This window comes from Aptenodytes patagonicus, chromosome 12 (assembly GCF_965638725.1).
Source record: "Aptenodytes patagonicus chromosome 12, bAptPat1.pri.cur, whole genome shotgun sequence".
In the NCBI taxonomy this organism is placed as follows: domain Eukaryota; kingdom Metazoa; phylum Chordata; class Aves; order Sphenisciformes; family Spheniscidae; genus Aptenodytes; species Aptenodytes patagonicus.
In genome coordinates, this window is record NC_134960.1 from 13,595,992 (window position 1) to 13,607,285 (window position 11,294).

Consider the following 11,294-nt stretch of genomic DNA (forward strand, 5'->3'; position numbering starts at 1 on the left):
TGGCTTAGTGCAGACTGGTGATTTGAGTAATTTTTATGGCCCTGCCTAAAAGGAGTTTGGAAGTCTGTGAGCAGTCTTCAGAGAGTGATTGTCCCTCTCCAAAAGCCCCCATAAAAATGAGTCAAATGTCTGTTTAAAGGATGCCCTTGAGACCATTAGCTGTGCTTAGGAACTGCAGTCCTAACCCATTAAGATAAAAATAAATAGCGCTTATTTTAGGAAGAGGGAAGTGGGAACCAGCCCAAGCACCAGTGAGCCACCGCAAGCACAGTGCAGATGTGTTAAGGTTGGGGTTTTTTTTTTTCTTTTGTCTCATGCACTTTCTAATTCAAAGTGAAATTCAGCAACCTTTTTGACTTGCTACAGTTGGCTCCTGCCTAGGTATCTAATAACACAGTTAGACAAGAAAAGACTCTTCTGAAAATGCCTTGTATTTCCCAAAATACAAAAAAACTCCAGCCCCACTTCTGGAGTCTGTAGCAGCAGCAATCCCAGTACCTGGGGACAGAGGCAGCACTTGCCCAAGCCAGGGAAGCCGGCTGCAAATGTCACTTACCCGTGTCACAGTGCAGTGCCTCTAGCCTTCAGGGCAAAGCAGCAGCCCCCAGAGACAAGTGAAAAATTACTTCCATTGCGTGCGAGCAGTGACAGTCTGTGCAGATAGTGACAGCTACAGATAAAATCCTCTCTCCTGCTGCCGCTTTCCAAGCAGAGAATTTTGCATCAGAGCTGGCTTTTCTGTTCTCAGAGAATTGGTAATTTGCTAAAAATGGTCTTTCAGCTATTCCTAGAATATTGAGAAAATATTAATGTATCAGCAGAATACGCTGTGGGGCTGTGCTGCCTCTCTGGTGTCAAAACCTGCAGCCCAGTGCTTTTGCTTCTGCACATGCTCAGAGTGAGACTTGTTAAAGCAAGAAGGGACAGCCAGGCAAAACCAGAAGCCAGCTGAAGGCACCATTTTCCTCCCCCGGCTTGGGTCTCATGCAGCCCAGAGGCCGATGGCATAACCCCTTCCCAACCAGGATGTGCAGAACCAGGAGCAATGCCAGCGCGAGGGAACTCCTCCTTCACCCGTGCTGCTGTAACAGCCGCCTTGCTAACGGGGCACTACAGCAGGCGACTTCAACCTCAGGCCTTGTGCTCCAGCATCCACTTCCCCGATGCGCTGCTAGCATACGTCGTAGCAGCTTGTGAATAAAGAGCAGCAATGGGATAAAACTCTGCTGTGAGGTGGTGTTGGAGCCAAATCTGTAGTTCTTAGCTGTGTATTAAAAATCAAGAACAAATTCATGTGCAAATGTGCTACTGGAGTAAATGCATCCGAAAAAAAGTCCCACTCTTAAGAGGTGTGGTGGGAGATTATAGAGCAACGGGCCAAGGACTGTGCTTAGATCCAAATGCAGCGCAAATGCAGCGGCTGAGGGAACTGGGGTTGTTCAGCCTGGAGAAAAGGAGGCTGAGGGGAGACCTCATCGCTCTCTACAACTCCCTGAAAGGAGGTTGTAGCGAGGTGGGGGTCGGTCTCTTCTCCCAAGTAACAAGCGATGGGACGAGAGGAAATGGCCTCAAGTTGTGCCAGGGGAGGTTTAGTTTGGACGTGAGGAAAAATGTCTTTACTGAAAGAGTGGTGAAACATTGGAACAGGCTGCCCAGGGAAGTGGTTGAGTCCCCATCCCTGGAGGTATTTAAAAGACGAGTAGATGAGGCGCTTAGGGACATGGTTTAGTGGGTGGTGGTGTTGGGTCGACGGTTGGACTTGATGATCTTAGAGGTCTTTTCCAACCTTAATGATTCTATTCTACGAGTGGCTGGGTGGAGGCTGTTTCTAAAATGCTTTGGAATTACTGGACTTACTTTTAAGACTTTGTAGCTTAGAAATTTTGGGTTTGATAATCTGTCCGCTGAGCAAGGTTTTCTTAGGCAAAGTGAATTTTTTCTCTGTTCCACTGAGGTCTGAAATGCATTTTGCAGAAGCAAAAATCATCACTACCTACCACCCCGGTGAGTTTCTGCTTGGGTCATCTAAGAGAAGTGAACAAATTTGTTTTATGTAAAATAACTAGTCTAAGTTAGAATGACATTTCTGTCTCTTCCTTTGTTGCATCCGGCAAAATGAATGCAAACAGGAGTGCTAACAGAACAACGAGGAGTTGCCTGCACGTGGTTCAGGCCGTGGTGTTTTGGCCTGAACGGAGTAAAGTTCTACCCAAAAGTGGTACGGAAAACTGCAGTTATTGGGTTGCACTAGTGGGCACAGAAAATCCTGTCTTTTCTGTTGTTTTTTCTTTTTCCTGAAAGTTGAACTCCATTTCATCCTTAACTAATTGCTATCATTCCTGCTTCTTTCTGATCCCTCAACAGCCTAAAACAATTATGCTCGCGTAGAACAGTGCATCTCCCTCGTTAACCCACTCAGGAAAGCTATAAAGATCCAATTACAGAGAAATGTGGAGACAGTAAAGAACTACCTTCTGGCGTGTCTTGAAAGATAACACAGAATGCTAAACTTTTCAACAAAAACATAAAGAATGTTTTAATCTACACGTTTTAAAAATGCAAATGTCTTCAAATCAGCTGGCTAGTGCAGAGTTTGCAGACTGAGCGTGCCTCCAGACAACCAGTACTCAACAGGATGAAAAATGAGGCAATCGAAGCAAGTGTTGAAAAGGGAGTTAGTTAAGAAAAGAGTTTTTGAGCTTTGTCAAGGGCAAGATTCGGCGAAAGCTGCCCTGACTGTGCTGGGAGGGCCTGCCTTGTACTACCATTTGAGAATTTGACTAGTCTGTGTGACCAGGCTAAGGAATTTCCTCTCGCCTCGCTTCTGTCTTTGTGCATGCAAGAAACTTCAGCTGCCTCTGCTAGAGTATGCTCATTTCATTATATGTTTATTTTTGTCCAAGCTAGCCTACAAACTTGTTTCAACCTCATTTTAGAAAGGAAAAATTCTTCTTGTGCAATAGGAAGCTGTCTTTGGATACGGGCAGTTACATTGCATGCCAAATCCAAGGGGAAGCAGATGGAGGAAAATTAATCCTCGTGATCAGATCCACAATGTTCTTTAACATTTAACCTTTATGACATAAATAGGACAACGTGTTTTAAGCTTTATTTGTCCTTTAACTGTTAAGACTGATCCAGATGAGATCTACTCTGCATCATTCACAGGCTCACGGAACTGTATTTGGAATAAAACATGCTTTTTACCCTGGAGCTGCCTTTCTGCTTCAACAGAGGAAACTGGTCCCTCTTCCCCATAGGCTCTCTCTTAGCAGAGCGAGACAGGGCATGCCAGAAAGTAAGTTACAGTCATGTCTTCAGGTATTGAAAAGAAAATCCGTCCACATGAGTATGCTTAAGGTGGAATTCAGTATGTTTATTCGTAATAAACTCTCTCTCTCTCTAGCACTGAGCACGTTATATTGGCTTCTATAATACATGCACCTTTAACTCCCCATTTTTCTCTTGAATGTAAGAAAAATACTCACTAAATGAGTTTAAATCTGAACTTTACGGGCTGCCTAGACTGGTGAATTACCTGTTCTTCATTCTGAATTGTTCTTTTCAGTGTTATTTCTGAATTGCCTCCTTTACTCTATAAAGAATCAAGTCTCCAGCTACTTTTGAAAGGTATCTAAATAGCTCAAGGAACTGATAACATGGACCCTCCTGACATCTCATCCTCCTTCAAATTGAACTTGGCACTGACTAAGACAACAGCAGTTGGTATCTCTGCAGCTGGAGGTATGCTGGCCAGAACTTCAGATGTTACAGCCCTGAGAAGAATAATAGTTTACAGTTCAGCTAATTCAGAAAAATCCTCCAAGGACAGTTTGCATTCAGGTCATGCCAGAGGATCTCTGGAACACAGCAAATACTCAACCTAAAATTTTGATCATCAATGAGAGTATCGCAGATAGTTTTAATATAGAACTACATTGCAGATTAATGCAGAATTTCCATTATTAGCATTTCTGTATGCTAAATTAAAATATTCAATCCTCAAAGCGGCTGTGAAATCACACACGAGACTTAAATGTATGTTTATTGTATGTAATTACTCGTGGAAAAGAGCAGTTTTCCCTTGAAATTATCCATAACCTAGAAAGGTCAAGACATGAGCTGATGTGGAAACCTAAAACATGAGTCACTAGTATAGCAGAAGGAAAACTGTATCCCTAATATTTTTCCCCTTCTGACAGTCTAAATCCACATTGTTTGTGGAAACATAAAAGCAATTTCTGCAAAAGCTGATTTCTACTCTGAAGTTTTTCCTTCCTGGTACTTGGTTATATTAACAATTCCACCCCCAGATCTTTGATCTCACTAGTTGGTTATATTTTTTTGCAAGTGCTAGGAGGATTTTAAAATCCAAGGTTTATAAAATAAAAGTCCGCAGTCAGATTTATAAGTCTTATAAAATAAAGTCTGCATTCAGAATTAGTATTTCTGTAACAAAAATAAAGGGGAAGCAGACTTGGAGAAAACCTAATAGAAAAAATGGAAACCAGCTTTACAGGTGGAAATGACAAGTACAACATGTTACAGGCATAACATACTGTTTCATTTTCTTCCCGTAACTTTAACTTCCTTCATTGTTTACAAAGCAGAAATTGTAATCAGGTTCCTAATTTTAAGAAAAGCCAGGATTACGGAGTCTTCCTTGTCCTACCATTAATATAACCACATTTAATGTGGTTATAAAAGCCATGTTTAATAAGACAGTTTAAGCCATAACAGAAATAATTCTCGAGCCTCTCAACTCTAAAGTCACGCTGTGAAGTTTTTCACCCATTTCTTCAACTTTTAATAGTTAAAGGGGAAAACTCTCAGTTTAAGGACTAATATTGCCAAACACAAAGCAGATGCTGCTTCACATTATCACAAGGTATTAGAGCCTGACACTTGGTATTACACCATGTAACAGGATTCTGAAATTATAAGGGTAAGATGAATACTGTTATCAAACAGAAAACCAAAGAACTCAGATCTTTGCAACTGAAATTTATATGTTAACATCTGCAGAAACAGAATTAGAATTTAAAAGTTCCACAGTCAGCTTCTCCTAAGCTCTTCATTAAAAAGGCTGGACAGCATTTAAGACCTTTATATTAATTTAACCAAAACTGTACAAAGCAATCAATTTTTACATTTCCAAAGTACTTACTACAAAGCGATCAAGAAACTATTTCTCCTTTTAAAGCCATGTGACAGGCACCTGCCTTTACAAAGAAGAGGCTTCAGTAGCTGTATCAATTTTTTTTCAACAATTGTTCTGTATTAAGTGACACCTGCTGACCGTTTTGAGTAGTCAGTTTTACTGAATGTATCATGACTTTATGCATATATTAGTTGGCCAAACGAACCTAGAATTCCAGCCAGTATCGGATCTTTTCCAATAAAGAATTTACAGAGTAGGTATATCTATTTCATATGTACATATGATTTTATATATATATGTGTATACATATATTTGTGACTTTGTATGTGTATACACACATATAAAAAACTGCTGTAAGCGTTGGACTGCTTAAGCCTGCCAAAAGAAGTTTTCACCAACGTCGTTGGTGCAAAAAAAGGTCTCTGCTATTTCTGCCACATATTAGACACGTGGAAGGTAAGCAAGTGTCTACAGAGTTGTAAACAAGTATAAAAAAAAGTCTTGTGTATTGGAATGATTTTCACCATGACTACTGTCCAAGAAAAGAGGCCATGGGATCATCAGGTCTCTGACGTTTCATTCTATAGGCTTCCATCTCCTCTTCTGTTGGCTCCCTGGTTTCATACACGCTGATGTATGGTCTCTTCCTCTCATCTAACTGCATGATTTCTTTAACGTGGAGAAGACGAGCCTCTTCTGCATTTAGTGCCTGAAATGAAAGCAAATTAAAAAAAAAAAAATCAAACCCATGATGAAAATTAAGCAAAAAAAACCCCAATGAAAGTTTGTATTAGCAGCAGGCAGAATGGTGGGATAAGCAATGCACGTCTGTCCGGCCTGCCTACAGCACACTTCATTTAATGCTCATTTTTTAGTGTTTAATGTAAAATGATGGTAAAATGATATTTAGCAAACAAGATACTTTAATCTCTTTCCAATTGCCCAAATCAAGTAAGAAACTCCTTGGCTTTACCTAAAATGTAATCGTGATCCAGCAAGTACAAAAGCAGATAAGCAAGCACGTGATCTTAGGGGTCTGGGTTTGTTTGTTGGTTTTGGTTTTTTTTTTTTCCCAGTCAGGGTGCGTTGTTTTTTTTTTTTTTTTAAATGCTTTTTGAAATACATGTTATCCCATTCCTCAAACTACTACTATTGCTCCTTCTTGCTACTGAAAAGAAGTTGCATTTGTACAATACTTTGATTAACCACAGTTTAACATTAGTTTCACACTCTGAATATCCAGAGGCAGGCTGCTGTGCTTGTGGAAGGGCTGTTCAGCCGCAGTCAGTAGATAGCTTGGTGGATGGATTTATTCCATCAACTGTGAGACTGGGCCCAAGTCTGGGACAAAAAGTGCTAAATTAAGCTTTGACAGTGCCTTTGATCTCTCCATCTTTCTTCAATACCCAAATCATTGTGTTCTGCAATGTCTTTTATAGACTACAGCTGTAATAGGTGCCTAGAAAGGAAGTGTTCTAAATCTTCTAAACTATGTCTTCCAAAACTGAATATTTATTGCATGTTTGCCTGAGAAATAGGGCATGTACTTTAGAACATCTACCAGCATTTTAAATTTGCTTTTGTTCAAAATCAGCATCAAAGAACATCCCACAGAATACCACAAGAACTGCATTACAGGCTTCATAAAACTGACACCGCTGTAAAATATATTTCAAGATCTTTTTGCCACAAAACCACTGAAGAATATAGTGCACCTTTTTAAGTTTCTCTTGCTTCTTTTTCTCTTCACCCTCACTATCTGAATTTGAGCTCTTCTTGTGCTTCTTCTTTTTCTTCTCTTTCTGTTTCTCTTGGTGGATCTGTAAGGTGGAAAACCAGCTACTGTTAAGATTCAGCTTGCAAACATTAGTAATGTTTAAGCCATTAAATCCCAAGTGTCTATTAATGCTATTTGAGAGCTCAGTTTTCAGTAGAGATGTTAATGATCTAATAATGCAGCCTAATAACTTTCAGACTCATTATGACTTACATAATTTTGTAGTTATATGTTATCTTTCCATCTCTTAAAATGCTGAGGAAAAAAGATCTGCCTTCTTGAGAAAGGGAAACAACCTACCTCCATCAGTGTTTTGGGTTTTGTCATGTGTTCTTCCTCCCCGGGCTGCTCTTCCAGTAAGCTTGCTTCAGTATTCTATACGATAGACAAGAAGAAGGATACCCATTTACTAAGCACATTTGAAAGGGGAAGGACAAAAAAAACCCCCAAAACCCACAAACCCCCAAAAAACCAAAACCCCCAAAAAACCAAAACGGTCTAAAACTTAGGTAGGAAGATGAATGCTTTTTAGCTCTTTCCAAGTGACTAAATAAGACAATACTTACAGCAATTTCTTTCCCAGCTTCTCCTGTACAGTATGAGTACTTGACAAATGAGTGGCAGCATTTGTAACCCCACTTGCCTTCTTTCCAGTATGAACCCCAAATGCACTGCAAGAGAAGATACCATAGCAGTTATGTCCACAACGATACTCCCGTAAGAGGCAGGCTGCAATTTATTCTTGAGGTTATATCCTGATAAGTAAATTATTCAAACAATCCAGAAGGGAAAGTTATGAGAAATACTTTTGCAATTTTACATTAGCCTTACAGGTACAGTTTCAAAAAAGAGAAAAGCAACAGGATGTGGCCAACTCATATTCAAAGTCGAAGGGAAATACAGTAACTCCCCGTTCAGTTTAAGATTGCCATCGCTACTCCTCAAATTGACATCGCAACCATGACAACTTGAAATTCATCCTTAGTAGGAAAGGGAGTGTCACATTTGAGACAGGAGAAACTTATTTGCTGTATTAATTATATTGTACTGTATCCTACCATTCCTCATTCCCTTCCAATGGGAAGGAATCTCTTTTTTTTATAATTTTTACATAAGCTAGGGCTTACTGTATGGTTGTTGATCTTTACATCCTCTTCATATTTAGAGCAAGCAATAGCTTTCTCTTGTCCTTTGATGACTGTTCCATGTCTAGAGTACTCCACGTAATCTTCTGTTTGAGCTAACAGCAGTTCAGCTGGTGGGGCATCTAGATGTTCTTGTCCTCCATACTAAAATGCATATAGAAATGACATATAACAGCCTTGCAAAAACCCCCACCTTTTATGTAGTTAAGCATACATTTCAAAACCTTCACCTTCAGCACCTTCTGAAGAAGACACAAAAGAAGTGGATGGAGACAGTTTAATCTTTAGTGAACAGTTAAGAGAGAAATACATCTCCTCCTATGGCCACTGTGGTGGTTTTTGGTGGGGTTTTTTGTTTGTTTGTGTTTTGTTTTTTTTTTTAAAATGCTGGAGGGTTACAACAGTGATATTCCTCACTCAAAGCAGGAAAACTTTTCAGACCAAACCAAAAGGCTCTGGTATAACCAGAGCAGTACTTCCTGTCCATCTCCAAACTTGAATGTTGACAAGGTTAGAATCTGAATGGATTATTTAGTTCTTTATCAGTTGTCCAAGAAACCAGTAGCAAAATATGAAATAAATATTTATTTACAAGACTGCACCCAAAACTCGAGCCTGAAAATTCTGCTTTTCACATTTAAGAGAAAAGAAAAATTCAGAAATAATTTTGGGAGACAGTTACTTGGGTATTTTACAAAAGATACCACTTTTAAACAGCAAAAGAATTTTTTCAGCCATTTGTATTATTAAAAAAAAAAAAAAAATCTAAATTCTCACTCCTCCTACGTACTGCTGTCAGATTTTTCACTTGAGAAATTCTGACAGTTAAGAGCTCCCAATAATCCAAAGAAATGCCAGCAGATCTTCAAAGGTTCCTATATTAAATAACATAATGAATCCAATTGATGAGATAGTGTGTATAGATAGAAAAATCTCTTTATAAATCCAAGCTGCTGAGAACAGCTGATGCATTTTCACACAGCATTAGTAGTCTTATTTGTTCCCCAAGACCCAGACTTCAAACTCAAGAGAATTCTTATTAAATAAAACCAAATGTCTATTACCTTCTCTAGGATGCTTTCTTTCTGCTGTGCCTTGAAATCTTCTTTTTTCACTTTGAAGGATTTGTAAAGTAGCTCTAATTTTGTAGGGTCTGCTTGAAGATGAACTTCAGAGCCTTTGTCATAAGCCTCCCAAGCAAACACTGTGTACACAAGAGTTTTCACTCGATATTTATTCTAAAACTGACATGTGCATTCAAATTACGATCTTTAATTCTATAGTAATTTGAAAGAAAGCCTCAATCTAAAAAGATTTATTTCTCTTTTGCGAGAAAGAAGTATTGTTCACTTAAGTCTTTTAAGTTCATTTCCTTAAAAAAAAGCAAAACCCACTTACACTGAGTCTGTGCCATTGAAATGGTATCTCCAGTGTAGCGAACAAAGTTGTCACCTGCGTAACCAACTCTGCAGAAAAGAACAATACGATTCTTAGCGTTCAAGTAATGTGATCTCCTCTTAAATACAATCATAGAACACCAACAGGAAAGTAAAAATAATTCTTTGTGCCCTGAGAGTTAAGAATGGAGGGAGGGGAAAGCACATTCAAGTCAACACACGAAATGAAAGTCTAGGCTCCCCATAGTCATGAAAATACTAGATAGACATCAAGTATTCCGAGTTGCTATGTTTATATGGAAACATCTTATGACACAGACCTGCAGCTCTGTCTGGGATACCAAGCGCCATGAGTCAAGCTTGGATCTAATTGCACAATAAATACGCATGAATGGTAGGTGATATTCTAGCATAGTGATTCTCAGCTTTTGGATTTGTGAATCTCTCCTCCCACCCAGACCCAGTGTGTTTTACTGGGTTAAAGCCTGGTAATAGCTTTACTGCTCTCAGTTACCTTTTGCACACCCCTTGAAGAGATTCACAATGAGTGTATGAAACACAGGTTGAAAATCAAATAATGTTAACAATCCAATTTCCCACGCTTTTCATCCCTGCTGGAAAATTTACAGTCTGCAATGCTGTGGCAGAAACATAGATACAACAAAGGTCAAATTATGACTCTGGAGAGAAGTGAAAGCATCTGCATCTAAAAAAAAGAACTGACTGGCATTATTCTAGCTGGGGGCAAGGAGAGGTGGAAAGAGCATTATTTGCTAGCATTTAGCCACTGCCATTCTATTTCAGGCAGCGAGCTAATCCAATTACTCTACTCTAAATAAACGTTTCTGCTCACAGCCTGTCTATTCTGTATGTCCACAGCACTACACAGGTCACGGCAGGGTGACAGCTCAAGTGCCTGACTTGGGTTTTAAGCGAGACAGCCTTATGTGCAGCCAAAAGCCAGCCTATGGCATTCTTTAATTAAGTTGTCTATCTAGACAATGCCAAAGCTTTCAGACCTTTTCTATGCAGACTCCATTAATATATGAGGAGCTTTTGCTCCTAATTCAGGCATTTAGTTAGGTACCACAGATACTCCATGCTAGTCTCCAGTGCTGAATGCCTCCCGACAAACAAGGGATGAAGTTTAAGATTTGGTTACTGAAATACTTTACATAAATATCATTACTGTTTACAGGTTATCACCTCTAGATACAGCAGAGTGTTCTAACCCTTGTACATACCATTACACTAAACGGTGGTCCGCATATCCCTGAAGATTAAGGGCCAGTATTACTAAAATACTACTTTTATATACTAAACCAAAAAGTGCTGCTAAAAAAACCCAATTTTTCCATGTTTACTACTACTTCTATCCATAACTAACTAGAGATTCATTAGTAAAAGGACATACAGGTAAAAGAAAATACAAAACTGTTAATCTCATTTTTAACAGAGTTTTGTTGGATACACAAGCATGACCCTGTTTTAACTTACTCATCTGGATTCTTGCCTGTATTGGCATACGGGTTCTCCCTCATAGCTCTTGTTTTGGGATCATAATAAGCAGAGTTTGGATCTAGATTCCTCAAGTACTAGGGAAAGAAAACAGCATACAAGATATTTGATATTTATGATTCTAAAAGAACTGAAGTTACTACTGTATCCCCCAGCTTAGACATTTTAAAAAGGTGTATCTATGTAAAAGGATGACCTTGACGAAGTCATAACATGAGCAAGAATAGAACTGAGAACAGACCTTAACCTCCGAACCCCAAGACCCATACGCAAACATTAATAACTGAGCCTACAAT

The 11,294-nt window shown here is 39.2% G+C and overlaps 1 protein-coding gene across 1 annotated transcript in view; it reads right to left on the minus strand.

Moving 5' to 3' along the window:
- Positions 1 to 4,014: 4,014 nt before the first annotated feature.
- LOC143166222 (pre-mRNA-splicing factor SLU7-like) overlaps positions 4,015 to 11,294 on the minus strand; it is an 8,984-nt gene continuing 1,704 nt past the window's right edge. Inside the window, exons 2-9 of the mRNA XM_076350435.1 lie at positions 10,978 to 11,075; positions 9,482 to 9,549; positions 9,148 to 9,287; positions 8,066 to 8,227; positions 7,505 to 7,609; positions 7,239 to 7,313; positions 6,877 to 6,981; positions 4,015 to 5,870 (exon numbers count right to left, since the gene is read on the minus strand). Coding sequence (XP_076206550.1) covers positions 5,691 to 5,870; positions 6,877 to 6,981; positions 7,239 to 7,313; positions 7,505 to 7,609; positions 8,066 to 8,227; positions 9,148 to 9,287; positions 9,482 to 9,549; positions 10,978 to 11,075 — 933 coding nt within the window. The 3' untranslated portion in view covers positions 4,015 to 5,690. The remainder of the gene's footprint in view (positions 5,871 to 6,876; positions 6,982 to 7,238; positions 7,314 to 7,504; positions 7,610 to 8,065; positions 8,228 to 9,147; positions 9,288 to 9,481; positions 9,550 to 10,977; positions 11,076 to 11,294) is intronic.